Raw genomic sequence first — 19506 nt, forward strand, 5'->3', positions numbered from 1 at the left:
CTTAAATAAGTGGCCTGTTTTTCAGAAGTGCTGAGGACCCAGCCGTTTTAACTTACTGCAGTGAGAGCTGCTGGGTATCAAGCACTTTTAATAATGGGGATACTTATTTGGGCATCTCAGAGCACCTCCTAACTTTATGAAGCCAGTTTTTAAAATGATCATTATAGTTACTGTTACTTCATATTTTGATCACATTACACTCTTGTGTGTTACTCAGGGCTTGGTCCAGAATAGCCTTTCCTCCTGAATGCTCCACAATGAACAGTTCTAATAAAATGTGTTTTAAAATTTCTCAAAATTTTAATCTACAAAATATTCCCAATGAGGTGTTCAACTGTTTATCTTTTGGGCATCTGAACTCATCCATTGTTTTGCATTCTCTTGATAGGCCATGTTCACTACTGTTATCCAAAGCTGCTCCCCGCCGCCTCCCCCCCACTCTCTCTCTCGCTCTCTCTGACCTGAGATTAGTATCCATACAGATTCTTCCTCCTTGCCACCAAAATTTTTCTTTTGCTAGCACCTTTAGCAACCCTCATGTATTTGGGCTTTAATTTAGTAGCAGTTGTTGCCTGTATGGTTAGTCTCCATTTCAATTTACATCTTTATCACCAGTTAAACTGTAGTAAAGTAATAGATTTTGTCATACGTAAAGTGGCAACAGTGCTGGTTGCCAGTTTCTTGAAAAACGGTCATATTGTACATAGTAGCGCCCCACCAGAAGCAATGCTGGCAGCTTGTCTGTACCTCATCCCTTCCAGTCACTGAATAAACTGTTGAAAGACCAACTAAAGCTGTTGTAAAGAACTTGCAGCAGGTGGTATTGCCTGTGCCCATCAGTTTCCAGCCCACATAATCTGTCACTCAGTTGTGGAGAACTGGAGAGTGACTCAAAAGCACGGCTGTAAAATGATGGTAGCGGTTTTGGCTCACATGCAGAGCCTGTTTTTTTTTTTTTTGGGGGGGGTGTATTCTTACTAAAATTAGTGCCATTGGACATGGAGATCCCTTGGGGTTACCCAGCTGTCAGTGGGTATTTTGATGGTACCTGGGGTTTTTAACTGTGTGCACTTTTTTTTTTGCCTTGGTTCCTTACTCTTAGAAGAAAAACAGGGAAAAAATATGCTTTACTGAGCGATGCCTGAGAATCTACTCCTTTGCCAGCTGTGTACCACTAGGGCAGCTACATGAGATGTGGACTGTAAGAAAAACAGATTTTAATAAATCTCAGTTGCATGGTCATTACTTGGGTAGGAGGAGTGGAGCTCGGCTCACTTAATACAGTGTTTACATTTTTCTTAAACCTCATATGACTGCTGAATAAGGTGGACCAGGGTATTTGCAGAGCAGAATCCTTCTCTTAGAATCTCTTTCACTAAAAATGACTTTGTCGAATTGCAAGTGCTTGTCAGAATTTGTTTAATTCAAATTGATTATAGCAGAACAGGGACCTGCAAAGCCTGCCTCAGGGTGGGAGAAGGGACTGCCAAATTCTAGGGCAGACCAATATTCATTATGTGATTGTGGGGTTTGCTGCTGTCTGAATGCATTGATCTGCTTGTGGAGCCTGATTATAGAGGTGGAGAGATTAAATACAGGAAAGGGGATAGAAGAAGGAAGGAATGAGAGACTGATGGGGTTATTAGAGAAAGGAATGACTGAGTTGGCGAAAGGATGTCCCTTTCCTCCTCCTCTGCCCCATTACTATAATTCTATTTGGGTTCTCCCAGAATCTAGCTCTGGGCCTCATTTATTCTGTACACAGGAAATAGCAACAAGATTGGCAAAACATTTTAATTGTGATCATCTGAACAATTGCTTTGGAGTTTAATCTTCCATTAGTAATGATCATTTAAAGGAAAAGTTGAAAGTTCTCAGCCTCTGATGGAAACCTTTTATGGTCAGATTTTAATCAGCCTTTATTGCTTTATCTAAACCTCTTCCTTAGTTCTCTTTGGCGAAGACTATATTCAATAGCTGTTGGGTTTTTAGTAATTATTAGACCATATACTTTTTTATAGCAATAACACTGCCCTATAAGTGCACATTAATTATTGCTAAGTTGCTATGCAATTGAAGTCGATGCCAATTTTGCTCTACGTTCACTCTAAAAGGAATTGTCGGGATTTGTTCTGCAGCCCATACTCATTCTCACTCAGCCAAATCACCCACTGTTTTAAAGGGCTATGTAAGGACATTAGGATTGGGGCCCATGCTAGACAGCCTCTCATTTGTTTACTGTTTCTTGCTGTAGCCTAAAGCTTTGGCAACTACCAATGTATTCCAAACAGCAAAGCAAAACCCTTTTTTATAGTAAACATAACTCCTGATCTGGTGAAGACTCACCAGCAGTGGGGGTTATTTTAATGGACATGCTGTATTACTTTAATCTAAGCCTTTCACCATCTGTTCTGCCTATAATAGTGAATGCAAAAAGAACATATTTTACATTTCAGGGTTACATTAGTAAAAAGTAAGATAAAAGTGATTTAAAAGCATGCATATGTTCTTAGTACAATGCAGCCCGCATCTGTGATGTTTTTTCTCATGGCTAAGACACAAATCAAGAGGAAAAGCTGCTAACGCTTCATCTAGTGAAAGTTTTTCATGGAAAAGAGGACTCCACTCTGAGAGGATTTCACTATATATTTAACAGTTTATAATGATAAAAACCTGAGCAGGCTGCCAGGAAATTAGATAACTGTAACATCCATTGCATGAACATCTGGCATTGTGTGTAAAGCTGGCTGTTGTTGCTATCTATGGAAGGATGAGGGCTGAGGCCAATGGGACACTTGCATTCAGTATTATGGAATGAGAGGTCAGGTGTGTGTCTGGTGGGAGAAAGTGGCAAAAAATATTGTAGCCTAATACATTTTTATGGCCTCTCTTAAACTAAGCTTTAGATAGCCATGGGAGGATTGATTTCTTCCTCTTTCTACCCCCAAAAATAAAACCCTCCCAAAAATTCTCCTGGGATAAGAGGAGTATCAGTGAGTCCAAATGATCCCTCACTGGGTCGATGCTAATCCTCTGATCACTTCTCATCCGGCTGGCACACTGAACTAGCACTTTGGAAGACAGCTCTAGTGTCTGGAAGTGCCAGGTCAGTCTGTCAGGAGCTGGCAGCCCAGCAGGAAGCAGTTGAAGGATTGGAAGTGGTCTTGAAATAGATCATTTGAATTCATTGTTGTTCCCTTTCTGCCAACAATATTTTTAGCTTTGGAAGGTGTGATTGATTTCAGGCGTTGCCTCAGGCCAAAGAAGTCCTTCATCTTGTCCCAACCTTTATCTCCTAATTTGATTAGACAAGCCACATGTCTAAAAAGTACTGCCTGAGAGCAGACATGGAGAAAAATGAGCAAAGTTGAAAACTTTCAATTATGCAGGAGCAGTTTCTTTACAGAAAACAATGGTTTCTCTGCTTGTGATTGGCCAGATTGCTATTGAAACCAAATTCAGTTTTCTGTGCCCTTTCATCACCTGGGCTAATTGAGCCTAATTCTAATTTGAGAGGAGCCATTTTCATTTTTGTTTCAACAGAGCTCAGAGCTGCTGCTTTACAACCCCACTAAAACTACCACTGAGGAAAGTCACACTTACCCTCATAAGAGATCCCACCTGTGAACATTATGTTCCCAGAAGACATAAGGGTGGGAAGGCAGCAGTAGAGACAGCTTGACAATGCCAATTGGAGAAGCTTTAAAAGAAAATGTTTTAGGTTATGTCTGCCTGGGCTGTGGACTGAGGATATGCTGTCATATACAGACAGGCTTTCTAGATCACAACCACAAACAACTCATTGTGTTAATTTAATTTGGCTCAGGGCCTAGCAGCTCCAGGTCAGGTCTCAGATGACCACCTTTTACATCAAGTACAAAGTCTTACTATTTTTGGTTACTTGGCTATATGGCCATTACCTGGTGCCTTTCTGATACGTTGGATATGTGCCCTTTGGGATGGTTCCCTGCTCTGTGAGATATGTGTGTGAGACCTGTTGAATTCACCCTTATTTTTACCTATGTGAAGAGGATCCCCACAGAAGTCAAACAAATTTTCATTGCAACCTAAATATATAATTAGGGACAAAAACTCTTTCCATGTTGGTTGCAATGTAACTGCATAATAGAGCCATGAGAAAAAAAATGCCCATCAAAGCTGAGCAAAATTTGGAATGTTCACCCTGTGAGAAATTCTAACATTTCAATATTTTATTGTTATCCCAAATTAGAATGAAAAGTTGAAATTTCAAAAACTTTTGTGGAACAGAAATTCTGAAAAATTGCTATTTGGAAATATTGAAATGTAACATTTTGACATTTTTGATTGAAATGAAACAGTCTGAATTTGGGAATGTCAAAACACTTCATTTCTAGTCAGTACAACATTAAACTGCATTTTCCCATTGTGGAGCATTGCCTCATGGGAGTAGTGGTTTGGGAACCTGATGCCCCTACTTCCCCTTCCTATGGAAAATTTCAGTTTTCCATTGGAAATTCATTTTGACAAAAAAATTCCCAACCAGTTTAATGCCAATTATTTTTCATGTGAAATCATGTTTTTTTCAAAAAAGTATCTTTTTTTAAAATTAAAACACTGAAACCATTCTATTTTTGGTTAAAAAAAAAATCAGTTTTTGAAAACCGTAATCCAAAAACTGAATCGAAAAGCATTTTTTATTTTTAGTGAAAACTTTTACCAAAGCATTTTCAATTTTTTTGGTTTCCATTTTTGTGTGGAAAAAAATGAAAAAAACATGACCAAAATAAATTTTTGTGTGAAAACTTTTGTTTTAGTTGAAAAGTCTATTTTTGTCAATTTATTTTTTTATGAAAAAAATTTCAAAACAAACTCTATGTCCTTGTCACAGAAAAGTTTGAGGATGTTCGTGCTAGGAAGAGCAGAGAAGAGTTTATTTACTAGCTTGGCACACAATGCTACATCAATTAACAAAAATTCACAGCTAATTGAAGTCCATTTATGTGAGCTAAGGTAGGGTAAAGTATAATATCATGATATTATATCCTAACTAAGGGCTGATCTTAGCCAACAAAGGTTTTAAAGGGACTGGTTTTAAAGGGACTAATTTGTTGCCTCTTCTTCCCTCACCTTCATCTAAAACCCTATATATCTGAAAGGGTCTGGTGTCCCCTAAGACTGTGAGATAAATAGGGTTGTACTGGACTGTTAGTCATTTGCTCCACCCTGCATATCTTCTGCCCATAAGTCTGTATGTAATTCTTTTGCATTGAATTTTCTTTTGTGAACAAATAACAAAACATGAGTGGGCCATGCAAAGCTGCTAGCATTTCTTGGTTAGACTCATGTTAGCCTTTTTGTCAGCAAACAGAGTTCATAATTCAAAATGCTGCAGAAATAAGCAATTAAAAACACACACACATCCCTGCCCCCCTCCCTGACCAAATAGTTCCACTGCTGGAGTTGCACAGATGGTTTAACTTTCCTGAAGTCAAACATATGGTCAGTAGTTTTGATTGGTAAGTGCATTGACCTTGATTCTGTTTGATAATGAGGAGTTTCACAGCAACTCAGTTTAATGAAAGAGAAGGTAGCTTATGTTTTTAGGAAAGAAATTTGATTTGTACCAAAAGAAAGGTTACTGGGTATTTACAGGGGGAGTGAGAGGAGTTGAGAATTACAGGTTCTTTTAAGCATATTGATTTGGGGCATTGATATGCAGTACTAGAGAGATGAGAGTTGCATGTTTTGGTCCCATCCCATTCCATGATCTTGGCTATAGCTGATGTAAGAAAATGATCCACAAGTTTTTATGGCAAAAATTAATAGAAAGATACATAAGCTGTAATAAGCATTACTTATTCAGAAAAGCATCCAGAAATTCATATGCTTATCCAAAATTTAGTTTTACCCTTAACTCCCTCCAAGCACAACCCTCCTTGCTCCAACTGGCTCCATATCTCTTCCTCCCCCTTGATAGGTCCTGATTCTGTCTGCCCTTTGTGTTCTCCTCCCCCATCATCCAGTATTGTTCTCAAGTGGGGATGACCAGATAACTCTCTTCCCCTGCTCTGGTAAATGGTCTCATCTTCTGGTAAATAGTCTCCAGTAGTTTGTTTCCTTGCTCTCATGCAGGAGGGCAGCGTAACCCTTTGGGGTCCTGCTGATCCACTGCTTTAAAATTGAGGAGCACTCTGGAGCTTTTCTCCACAGTATTTTGAAATCCCTGAGTGCACCGGAACCTTCCTTTCCATCAGCAGTAGGTGAGAAAGGAAACTCTGAGAAGACCTGCCACCACAGGTAAGAAAGTGAGATATGTGGAAGGGACAGGGATCATGACATAGGAATTTCAAAACAGTTTCAATTTTGGTTTGGAGATGAGCGCGTGTTCAGGGTGAGAGGTTGTTTCAATCAATTTTAAAACCGCTTTTGAATGGAAGAAGGGAGCTGAATTATTGACCATCAATGTTGAATTTGGTGAGCTAGACTTTACATGTCATAAGAGGGCTTTTTAAATGGGGGAGGGGGATTTTTCAGACTTTTCTGATGTCTGCCTTGTTGGGTATGAGCTCATCACAGAATGCTGTACAGGGAAAGACGGTGAGATGAGTTCCCATCAGAAGAAGAGCAACCTTTCCCCCAGTCTAGTTGCTTATATTGTCTTGTTCAGGTTTAGTTATGCCTCTGCCTTTCCTTTTGTGTTACAGTATTCTGGATTTCACACAGAAAGATCTGAATCTGACCATGAGAGCCAATGGGGTGGAAGTCCACTAACTGATACTGCCTCTCCACAATTACTGGAACCTGCTGAAAGGCCAAGCTCTCAACACCATGATGTCTCCTGTGCCTATAGACAGTACTCAGACCGCAGCTCTCTCTGCTATGGTTTTGCACTTGACCATTCCAGGTTGACTGATGATAGACATTTCCATACTCAGGCCTGTGAAGGAGGCAGGTGTGAGGCTGGTAGATATTTCCTGGGCACACCGCAGCCTGGAAGGGATACTTGGTGGGGTTCTCGTTCAGCATTGCCCCTGACAAAAACTTCCCCTGAAAGCAGAGAAGCATATGAAAACAGCATGCCCCACATCACTTCAGTTCACAGGATACATGGTAAGAGATAATTGCTGAAATGGTGCTATAGCAGTATAGAGGCAGATTTTCAAAGGACTGACTTAAACATGCCCAACTTGTATACGTGTGACTCCTGATGTGTGTGCTCAAGTCAGGGTTTATGTGTATGAACTGGGAGTTGTGAAGGTGCAAGTCTGGGTTTTGATGATCTAGCCTAAATAATAAAATATTCTATTTGTTCCATATTTTTTTAACTGTGAAATTTAGTTAGGAACACATAATAAGCGAAATTTTAGCAAACGTGAAGAGGTGCAGTTAGCATACATATTTTATTACCTTGAGTGAAGGCTGTGCAAGTTTGGATAGAATAAGAACTAACCCAAACTTTTATCCAGAACCAAACCTAAATTTAATATATTCTGTAGTTTGGAAAAAAATTGGAGATTTCCCCCCGCTTTTTTTACTTTTTAAACTTTTGATCCCTTCCACTGGTCCTCTCTTGGACTAGAAGTAAATATGCTGGGGAAAAAAAATAACAACAACCAAGAAAGACTGTTTTCCAAGTAATTCCAGGCAAGAAGTATTGGAAACTTCAAAAGAAGCCCTGATCTTGATTTGATAGAGTCAAGAGGTTTGGATAAAATTCACATAAACACTCAGAATACCAGGTGCTTATCCAAACCAAATTGTACTTCCAAACTTTTTGAGCGTTATCCATCACAACCTACCTTGTGCTGCAGATGTTTCATATACAAATTAGCAAAAAAAAAATAAAAATAAATAAAAAAAAATGCCTGAGAAGCATAGAGATCATTATAGACTATTTGTGGCAGTCCAATGTAGCAGTAGTTGTGCATATTGAAAAAAGAACTGGATTGCAGCACTAGGTATTACCTATAGAAACCATGAGAGCACTGAGCCAAATCCTCAACTATTGTAAATTGGCATAGCTCCATTAACTTTTAGCATGTGGCATTATAAGTTTAGAAAGAATAGGTACTGTTTCATTCCAATAAGAAAAAAAATATGCCGAGAGAGAAAATGAAATAGCAGATTCAAGGAAATACATTCTGAAAGAAAGAGAAGGAAGAATAGAGGCCTCTAATTTGCTTTGGTTAGTACTGTTCTGCGGCTTTCTCTCTGTGATAAGCTATTGCACTTCCTTGTATTCTGCTCCCTAATACTGATATTCATGAGTTCATCTAGCTTTTTCTTCCCAATGTGAAAACTGAGACGTGCGAGTTGATTTCACAGTTATAGACATACACTTTGATATATATATTTGTCATGTTATAATTGTTGGGGATCACGCTAATGGAGTAATGTAAAATATTATTTATGGACATAGTGTAGTTCTTACAGATATGTTAAAAATATATTTATCACTTTTTTACCACAGAAAATCAAAGAAAGCCGAAAATAGAGCTTGGTTTTGATTTGCTTTTTAGTTTAACTTTTATTCCAGATGCTTCAGATAATTCCTCATTGTATGAAGCTCCACAGATCTATTACAGTGGATCTTCAGCCTGCATGTAGCTTTGGGGGCAGAACCAGACCTGTCAGTCACTATCAGGAAGGGAATGTCCCATGTTCTGAAGAACCTACCAGTTTCATTCTGCCTCCACAGTTGCAGACAGGCAGTTCCAAACCACACTACTGCAGAGCATCAGTCTTTCCCCAAACAACCTCCCTTTGAACTGACTGGACTTAAAACATTTGAACTTTGCTTCCAGAGCTGCTTCTTTGGGTAAGAATGTGATTTTTCTCTTCTCTCTTTCTGAGGTGTACTTGAGTGGTGCATTGTCACCCATGCACAGGCTAATAATGGTGGTCAAAGCCAAGAAGGGGAAAGCAAAATTAATGTGCCTTCTACACTTCTCCCCTCTTTTTGTGGGCAGGCCCCACAGTAATGGTTCATTCCAGGCAGGAGTCACCTAGGCCTCTTGTGCCAGGGCAGGCCATACTGGAGAAATAGCAAGTGGCAACTCCACATCTACTCCCCATAAAGATCAGCACCAGAAGACCAGAGCACTGAAGGAGGCAAGGAAAGGTACTTCCAAACTACTGGAATCAACCTCTTACATCTCCTCAGAAAAGACCACACAATATTTCTCCTCTGGATCTAAACTGGAACCATACATACCTCTTCATGAAGCCCTGGAGGATGTCACAAACAAGACAAAAGGTTCTAAAAAGTCTACAGAAAATGTGTTGTTTCTCCCCCAAATGAACTCAGTTCTTTTCTTTCTTGTAAAGGACATAGCAATTCCCACAAAGGGAGATTTTCTTCCAAGGGTTCAATGGACTGGATAATTGATTCATGCCTTAGAAGAAATTATGAGGCCAGTTTGGCCAACCTTGAGGGCTTCAGCTGCCTCCAAATATTTTGCCTGCTCTACCTTTTCATGGACAGATATGTTTTAGCATCTCATTCTCCTCAAGACCAAGGAAGCTTGTGGTCTAGGGACCTTTGTCTGAAAAACTTCTTGGTGACAGAATTGGTTTTAGATGCATCCCTTGATGCACTACATTTCTCAGCAAGAACAATAGGTTACAATACAATGTTCTGCTTCTGGTTTTCCTTGTAGAAAGCACAAGTGCAAGAGAACATCTCTCGTGTTTCAAAATACTCTGTCAGAAAGCATTTTGGAGAACTGACAAACTACAGGGGACGGGGGGGGGGAAGAGGGGATTGGAGTATTTGGAGAAGACAAAAGAACACTAGCCTTTCGTAGGCAGTAAAGAAGAGAGAAAAAGCTACATTTCAACTGTAAAAAAGCCTTTCCTTGTACAACTAGAGGGACAACCACTACAGCAGAGAGAGAAAGAACAGACTGGAGGAGGTTGTAGTTTATCAGACAATAGCCAGCCTCCTTAATATCATATCCTTTCCAGAGTGCAGAACTGGTCACTGTTCATATTGGATAAACATGTCCTGGAACTCTCCAGAAGGAATACTCATTAGAATTTCATAAGAGGCCTAGATACAGATTCATTTTCTACTCCAACTCAATCTATCCAGGAAAGAAATGGGACAAGAAGAAGCTATTTACACCTTCTCCCTATAGATAAGGGGCTATGGAATCAATCTCCTCTTATGAGGAGGGCAAAGACCTATACTCCATCCTGTTCAAAAAGAGTCAAAAAGAGCTGGGCAGAAGCAGAGAAGTGCTGGATTTTAAACATTTGAACACATTTAAAAAAAAATGGAAATTCAAGATGGAGACTCTGAAATTCATCCCAGCAATGATCAGCAATAATTTTCTGTTGCTTGTAGTCGAAAGGAGACATAAGTCCATATTCCACCATTACCATCCCACAGAAAGTTATCATGCTATGCCAAAGGATAACATCACTTCCAACACAAGTCCTTACCTTTTGGATAGTATGCAAAGACACTAGTGGTCCTAATAATAGCTCTCAAACAAGAAGGGGGGAACCATATTTATCCCTTCCTCAGGGTCCCATCCAGAGCTAAATTGATACTAGATGCTCAGTGTAAGATTTGGATTCCAAATAAGCATAGGGTGATATTCTTGGAGGAATAGCAAGACAAACTGTAAATACTCATACAGGAAGTGAATTGTACTACAGTGCCTCTAGTACAGTCATTCATGTTCCTCTTGGACATGATAGCATTGTACATAGATACACTACAGTGGATCACAGGCAAACTGAGAACTCTCCAGAATTTTCTTCAGTCCCTTCCATATTCCATATTATCCCACCCATCAGTGAAAGTGGGAAAAGTGCTTCATAAATCAGACACAGTTATGACAATGCTGCCAGCCTGGAAGTATAGGGCACTTCTTTGGGGGTCACAGACAATCCAGGGAACATGGCCCTGGCAGAAGATGTACAGCATGAGAGCTCAGAATTATTTGTTATGGACTCAGGCAACTGGTTCTCTCCACGGACAATGGGCGTATATTGGCCACAACAGACAATATATCCACCAAGTCTTTTCTAAACAAGTAAGAACCAGAAAAGGCAAAGCTACTGTTGTCTTGGGCAGAGAAAAACTCTCAGACTTCTTGTGGGACCTTGGGCAAGTTACTTAGGGCCAGATTTTGAGCCACTTACCCTTGAGGATGAACACTTATACAAATAATCCCTTTGGGACAAATTCTGATACCTTCACTCACATTGAAGGCTTTCTCCGTAAGCATCCACGTGAAGCCAATGGGCCCATTTGAGAGGTAAGGGGCTGCTCACTGTGAGCAAAGGGGTCAGAATCTGGTCAATAATTTTGCTAAATTTCAGTTCCCAATCTATAAAACGGGGATATTAATTTTAAGAACTTTGAGAAAGGACTATCTTCTATTTATTCTTTGTACAGTGACCAGCACAATTGAGTCCTAAGCCTGATTGGGGACTTTGGGTGCTACTGCAGTACAGATAAATAATAATTCCCTGTTTCAGTATATTAAGGCTAAATTAATGTTTGTGAGGCGCTTGGATACTATGGTGATGGGCCTACAGCTAGGTGATGTTGCCTTCAGCAGAGTGCTCCACAGTATAGTATCCCAGATATAGATAGATAATGGAGTGTATGAGGTATTTGGCCACAGTTATTATCTTTATCACCCACACTAGAGGCACACTGGTGATAACATCCCACTCTCATAGATATGTGGACCTTAATACAAAGACGAATAGAAAAATTTATCTGTGCTTACCTGAAAATTTTCTTTCTTTGAGTAATAAGGTCCACAAATCCTGCCCTCCCAATTAGACAATATCGTTTATATAAGCTGAGGCAAAACATAGCATTCAGTAATTTGCAGAAGTCCTTCTTGTGCTCTGCAATGGACATGTATATTAGCAGGTGTTTTACCAGTTACATTATTATATTGTCTCTGTAGTTGGGTATTATCCTCCTTGGCTGTGGAAATTCTTTCAATTGTTAGGTTCTTCAGGGGTAGGGTTACTCCCCTCCTGCCAGTGATGGATGGGTCTGGTTCCGCCCCCTCTACTGCATGCCAACTTGAACACTCCCTGTAGCAGATCTGTGGGCTTTAGTACTTGAAGAAAGGGAAACTTCAGGTAAGCACGGTTACATTTTTCCTATTCTAAATGTTTGAGACAACAATATTCTTGCATTACAAAACTAAGTACAGCGCTAATTTGCTATATCTGTGAACACAAAGGCAACTATTTTGTTATTTCTCTTTGTTATTGCCAGGCAGCATGTATAATGTGCTATGTAAGGCCACACAAAAACCCAGGGTCTGGATTTATAATATACTTTACCTACATCTTAAAGCACAGAAGGGGTTAAAGGGACACAGTCTAATAATAATAATAAATAATACACATTTTATATAGCCTTTTGTGGGCCTGATTTTCAGATGAGTCTCAATCCACTTTCTGATTTTCTGGATGCAAAATGGTACTTAGACAGCCAAGTGCTGCCAGCTGTACTTGTAATTCACTCTAGGTGTTAATTACACCTCCTAATTACAGACTATCATTGAAAATCAGGCCTTTATGTTCAAAATCTGATCAAGCAGACTTTCTCCTCGGAACACCCCTCTGAAGAAGTAGCATTACCTTCATATTACAGGTGAGGGTGGTAAATGTACATTGGTTAAATCAAGGCCAGTGGTGTTAGACCCAGGACTAGAACTCAGAAAGACTGAATGGCAGTTTTGTGCCCAATTGATGCTTTATATCCTTTGCAGAAGAAATATTGCATTAAGGGCTCAAGCACAAACATTTGGGTCAATTAGCTCAATTGGCTTATCTTGACAACAACACTTATGTGGTAGGAAGAATGGTCTTAAAGTTTAAATCACTTGTCTGGGTCTCAGGGACCCGTTTTGAATTCCTGGCTCTTCTCTGGGCTTCTTTTGTGATCTTGGGGAAGCCACTTAACCTCTGCTTCTGTTCCCCATCTGAAAAATGGGGAAAAATAGTACTTATATTGCCTCTTGTTTACTTTTTGTGTCAGGGACTGACTGTCTTTTATGCACAATGGGGCACAGTTTGGGTCTCCAGGTGATACTGTAAAGCAAACAATAACCAGAAAGACCAATACAATCCATTGTTAAATTAAAAAGAGGACTTTAGATTGTTTACCTTCTTTCTGAGATCCACACACAAACCAAAACTGATGACTTGTTCCCTTTCTTTATCTGTTCTGCAGGGAGAGGACACTGGGATGAGGACAGTGTTGTTAGCTCCCCAGATCCTGGCTCTGCTAGTGAATCAGGAGACCGATACCGTACTGAGCAGTATCAAAGTAGTCCACATGAGCCCAGCAAAATTGAAACTCTAATAAGAGCTACCCAGCAAATGATTAAAGAGGAAGAAAACAGGCTTCAGCTACAGAAAACAACCCCTGATCAGCTGGTCTCTATTAACGGAGCAGGGAAAAAGCACTCTATTTGTTTTGCAAACTACCAGCCACAGCAGTTGACAGGGGATGTCTGCCGTGTTCCTACAGTTGCCAACACCTCTCCTTGTGAACACATCCAGCAACGAGATGGAAAGCTTATGAGCCCACATGAAAATGATTATGACAACAGCCCCACAACACTGTCTAGGATAAGCAGCCCAAATTCCGACCGCATTTCTAAATCTAGTTTGATACTAGCTAAAGACTACCTGCATTCAGACATGTCCCCTCATCAAGCCACAGGGGACCATCCAGCAGCTTCTCCAAACTATTACACCTCCCACAGGCAGTACTTTGACAAGCATGCTTACACGTTAACTGGATATGCTCTGGAGCATCTATATGACAGTGAAACCATTAGAAACTATTCCTTGGGCTGTAATGGATCACACTTTGATGTGACTTCTCACTTAAGGATGCAGCAAGATCCAGCACAGGGACACAAGGGGACATCCGTTATAATAACCAATGGAAGCTGATGTTTTTTCTAAAATATTTTGTGCTCTAAAAAAATCTTTGAAATATAATTGGAAGATATATAAGTTTTAATGCCCTTGTTGTTACCAGCATTTGATATACCACACTGCACTAGAGAGAATAACCTAAGGTACTGGGGATGAGTGTGTTGACACGTTACTGTAAAAAAAAAATGCACTGGCATTAAGGGTTATAGTGAATGGAGCTAAAGTCAAAATTGCTGCCACATTATATAGAAAAGAAGATAGAGGAGGTCTGTGTTGGGAGCACATCGTGGCAGGCCAGCTGAGCAATTCATGCATGTTGTGTTGGAGTCAGTTGATGAAAATACTGCCAAGGGCAGACTCTCTGAATTGCATGTGCCCCACAGGTCTTAGTCACCAAAACAGCTATGCATTCTTTACATGCAAAAATGTGGATCATATATCTTTTCAAAATACACATAAAATGGGTACATTAACTGATTTGTTTATTCACTAGACTCTAGCCATGTTATGTTGCTCAGTGGCATAAAGCATCTAGGACTAGTCAAAAGGAAAAGAGAGAGAGAGAGAGAGATCTTCAGAATTATTACTTTATTGAATAGCCACACACATAGTTACACACTTGCTTGACTTGAAAGACATAAATTGAGCAACATAGTTATGGCTGGCTACTGGACTGCTTCCTCATGCAATATTTAAAAGAAGGAACCAGAAAGGGGGGATTTCTCAGCCTGGTTTTGAGTAATGCAGAAGATATGATTGTAACAGGAAGATACTTTGAACTGTGATCACATTCTGGATGAGTGCATGAGATGTCTGGTAAAGTGAAATGGAAGAAAAGTAATGAAGGGAAAGGGGGAAAAGGAGCTGAAATAGAGAGTGGTCCAAGATGAATTAGTTTAATCTCATAGTGATGTATACCATGTAACCAAAAATATGCTGTGAGGAAAAAAATGTTCCAAGTGGCTGAACTAATCAGGAGTGAGTTAGAACCATAGGAGGAATTGCATAAAATTACTGGAAATGTGGGTGTAAGGACTATAAAACACAACTATATTAATGTAAGGATATAAGAGACAAAGACAGACAAAGTGAAGACTGCAGGGTGACTGTGATAAATTCTGAGAAAATCTTTGGGCACATTAAGAAAGCGAAGGAGATTGTAAGGACTCAAAGTTGGAAGAGGTAACCTGTTGACTGAAGTGATGGGTGTGATTTTGAAAAAGGCATACATTCTTGTCTTGTTCACAAAGGAAAATAGGGAAGAGATATCAGGAACAGTCATGTAGTAACCAGGGGAAGAGAAAAAAAGATACTAAGGGAAAAATCAGGGTCTTGAGAGAATATGGGGAATAAGAAACCCCAGTGTCCGATGACTGACTACAGCATCAGGGCCTGCAGGACCTGCCTTAAATTAAGAGATGTGTCAAAGGAGGTAAGTAAATATATTTAAAAACCTAATGATCAGGGAGATACTTTTGGACTGGAGATGAGCTAATATAACACCTGCACTTAAAAAGGCAGCTAGGGAAGATCATAGTAACAGTCATTGGCACAATCCTTCAAATGATTTCAGTGGGAGCTGGACCAGGCCCCTCGTGATTATACCAACCTAGAGTATGGGCAAGAGGGGGGGGGGGGGATGTTGTAAAAATGAGATGAGCACTACAGAATGGCTTGATTTGTAATGTAAAAAACTTAGATGTATGGAGTTTACTTTCAATGGTCATAAGACACAATCCACCAAGTAGAAGGTTGCTCGGAGAGTTTGGATAGATTACAAAAGTATCACTCTTCAAAGCAGGGCTAATCAGTAGCAAAATAATAATAATCCGGGTCACCAAGTAGAGATTTACTTGGAGACCGAGAAAATCACATAGCCAACTTGGAATACTGTTATATACAGTTCTGATCACTTTGAGGCAGATTGTGATACTCGTACACCACAAGCAATCCCATTTGACTTCAGAGTGATCATTCATAGTGAAAGATACTCTTCCAGAAGAGAAAGATGTTACAATCTGGCCTTTTTTATCTAAAGCTCATAATAGAAAAGGTAGAGCAGAACACAAAGCAGAAAGATAAAGAGAATGAAAGATCTAATAAGTGTTTAAATAAACTGGGTCTGTTATCTTTGGATAAGGAAAGATTTAGAGGGAATGTCACTGATGTGCACAAAGTTCTGCATGGAAGAGAGATTTGATAACAGTATAAGGTTATTTGAATTAGTGGCAGATATGAGCCAAGGAGCATTAAATGTTAGCCAAGGAAAAATGAGAACAAAACAAATTTGGAGAGAATTATATTAAATGAAGCCTAATAATCTGAATGAACTATAAAGGGCACAAACAGGAGCAGCTAGTATAAATAATTTGTAAAAAAGATAAAAACAAGGCAAGTATTTAATGCTGTTGGGAAAAATGCTAACAACGGCTAACTCAAAGGGGTGGATGGACCAAAATGGATTTCTTTCAGCCCAATGATTTTATATATTCCTAAAAAGTTAGGAATGAGAGGGTATTTTTGATAAGTCTAGATCTGGATACATCTTTATTTAGTTTACACCTATGAATAGTATTAACTTTTTATTTGGAGCCTCATTGTACAGTATTAAAATGTGATTTGCTGAGTAAAACAGAATAGAAATACATGCTATCATATGTCCCTTGGAAACTGCTAGTACATTACAAAAGTGACTCTAAGTAAATATGAATATTATACTAGATTACATTACGAAAGGCACCTTCATAAATGACTGTACTTCTAACACAGTTTGTTTATATTCTTCATTTAGGAAAAAAGCAAGTAAGCTATGCAATAAAGATTCCCTATTACTATTTACTGTGATCCCATATAGAATAAAAGTTTCTAAGCAACTATTGCTAAATTAAATTTCTCCCAGGCTGTGATTTTCCATAGTTTCATTCCACTACAGTGGCAATGTAATAAATATAATATTTAAAATAACAATACAGTGGTCTGGTGCCCTCCACCTGCAGCCATGTTGTAAGACAAGGAAGACTGACACTTGCTCATTCCCCATGCAAGATGGCAGCAACTATTGCTCCTTCTTAGTTCATCATTGTCATTGACTGGAGGCACTTGCCTGTTACGGGCTATCTGATTGGCCATCCTGCTCCCTTAAATGGCCAGCTTGGAGGGAACAATTTTATCTTAACTTCAAAGCTGGCAAGGAGCTTTTAATGTGATTTTGAAAAATTATTACAAATTATTTGTAAGCATAATTATTATGTAAGCTTAGGGACAGTTTGCAACCCTTAACTGCAGCATTCATTACTGCAAGTGGCATAACATGTACTTTCCTGTAGGGCACAAAGCTTACACTTGTTCATGACATCAGTGCTTATTGTATGACATACTTTAATGAACTTCATATTTAGTTCAACTCCCCACTTAACCTCAATGATAAAATGTAGAAATCCTCAACATCCTTCAAGGAACGTATGTTTTAAAAAAAGAGATGAGCAATTTTGGAACATTTGAAAATGCAAGATACACTATTTGCTTTGACATTTTTCAAATGTATCATATTAGCTCATTGGTATCACTTTATACCTGAGACATTTTAGGGTATGTTTCAGTTCCACAAGTGCAACTAATACTATACTGATTGCACTGTAGTATGCTACCATTTGATATCATAACAGTATTATGTCAACAAACATAACAACAAGTGAATATGCTAATAAAACTGCAAACTACTTATGATGACCCTTATCAAAAGCTTGTTGAAACCAATGGGAGTCTTTTCATTGAATTCAGTGGTCTCTGGATCATGCTTTCTATGTCTTTATTTGATAAGAAAAGAATGGAACTGTCTCTCACTTATACACAGTTGCACTCAGTGGGCATAGTGAACATGTTTAAGGCCAGAGGCTTATACAAATTCTTAACTTAGAGTAAGAAACCTTACTCCTCAAGCAGTCCTATTGGTTTCAATGGATATATCTGTGGAGTAAGGTGCTAATCTAGCAGAATCTGGCTCCTAGTGATTTGGCACTAGTTTTTTTTTGTGCACCTGGAAGATGTAACTATGAAAACTGTAAAGGGAAATGCCCTCCAAATGACATGTATTACTAATGCAGATTGTTTTTTCTATACATGCTTTGAATAGGTTTAGAAAAATGTGGGCAGCTCTGAACATTGGCGGGTGCCAAAGACCAAGAACATTTTGCTGTGCTTTCACCTTTTGGGGAATAGCCAACTTACTTTTTTAATGATGTTCCCACAAGTACTATCACTTGGTGTAGTACAGTAAAATCCTATTTATCCTACACTATTTAATCCACAAAGCCCTCCTCTTACCTGAATCTCAGTTATATCTCTACTGGCATGAAGCACTTATTCAATAGTTTCCCTGATTACCTGAACCACCATTTATCTGAAAGGTATTGCTAAGCCCCCAAAGTATTCAGATAAATGGCCTTGTGTGGTATTTCTGCAAAAGACATGGATGCACTGGAAAAGCTGACTGTCTGTAGAAGAAGTACCAACTTTTAATTGCAGCACCAAAGTCCAACAAACTCATGGCTATCAGAACGGGGCTTCAGACCTTCCATATGAAAGTTCACTTTGGTTTCAATTGGGGTTACTGCTCACAAAACAATCCCAGGATCAGACCCAATTATGGGTATTTTGGAGGCAGTTATGGTTATTGTCTGGTAGCAATGTATTTCAATTCAGGTTTTTCCATGGAATTCTCTTAAATTTACACAAAGCAGCATAGGGTCGAATCCTGTTGCTATTGAAGGAAATGGAAGTTTTGCTACTGACTTCAATAAGAGCAGGGTTGAGGAATTTACTTCCACACAAAAATGCATGCTGGTTAGCCCCAAAGTAATCCAGACTGCGATATTCAGGTAACTAGAACACCTATTTTATATATTGTTTTATTAAAAATGGCTATTAAGTAATCTGAGTGTCTGCAGTAAAAAAATCCAACAGTGCTGTACTATCACTCTGGTACCATATACATCATTCTGTTTGTTGTGAATAAGGCCCCCGGAGCTCATGGGTTAGCAAAATATTTTTACTGCTCAGTGCTCCAAAGGGAATTATTATTTTGGACAAGGAAAATTAAGTAGCATTTTCTGCAGAATGATGAGTGACAGTGTAGCTCCCTTTCACAGAAAGCATCCTTGGAGTGTCTGACAGTGAAAAATTACATGCAAGGAAATTTAACTCTGGTGTTCAGTTCATGCACACAAGAGTTGTGTGGATAAATCTTGGCTCCAACTGGTAAGAATGCACCCCTTTCTCAAAGAAGGGTAATTTATGGCTCCTGACATGAGACTATACATGAAAGGAAAGATCAAATATATAGGCATTATAGGAAGAAACAAAGGTTTTTTGGCAGGTTGTATCCACTATTTAACCTCTTCTTTCAAATGGTAAACATAGGATTCTAGGGTTTAAAATACAATTTTTAAACATTTTTATTTATTGAAATTTTGACTGCATGTGATTTTGCTCTTAGACACTAAAAAAGTAGGAAGTTTGGAAACACATAAAATAGTCTTAACACATTATAAAACAGTACAGCAGTTCCATTTCTAAATAAATAAAGTCAAT

General features: G+C 39.0%; 1 protein-coding gene across 1 annotated transcript in view; it reads left to right on the forward strand.

The window, feature by feature from the left end:
• Positions 1–17038, forward strand: part of SIM1 (SIM bHLH transcription factor 1) — a 59298-nt gene extending 42260 nt beyond the window's left edge. The window contains exons 10-11 of the mRNA XM_034765981.1: positions 6687–7092; positions 13202–17038. Coding sequence (XP_034621872.1) covers positions 6687–7092; positions 13202–13932 — 1137 coding nt within the window. The 3' untranslated portion in view covers positions 13933–17038. The remainder of the gene's footprint in view (positions 1–6686; positions 7093–13201) is intronic.
• The last annotated feature ends 2468 nt before the right edge of the window (positions 17039–19506 follow it).

Source organism: Trachemys scripta, chromosome 3, assembly GCF_013100865.1.
Source record: "Trachemys scripta elegans isolate TJP31775 chromosome 3, CAS_Tse_1.0, whole genome shotgun sequence".
In the NCBI taxonomy this organism is placed as follows: Eukaryota; Metazoa; Chordata; order Testudines; family Emydidae; genus Trachemys; species Trachemys scripta.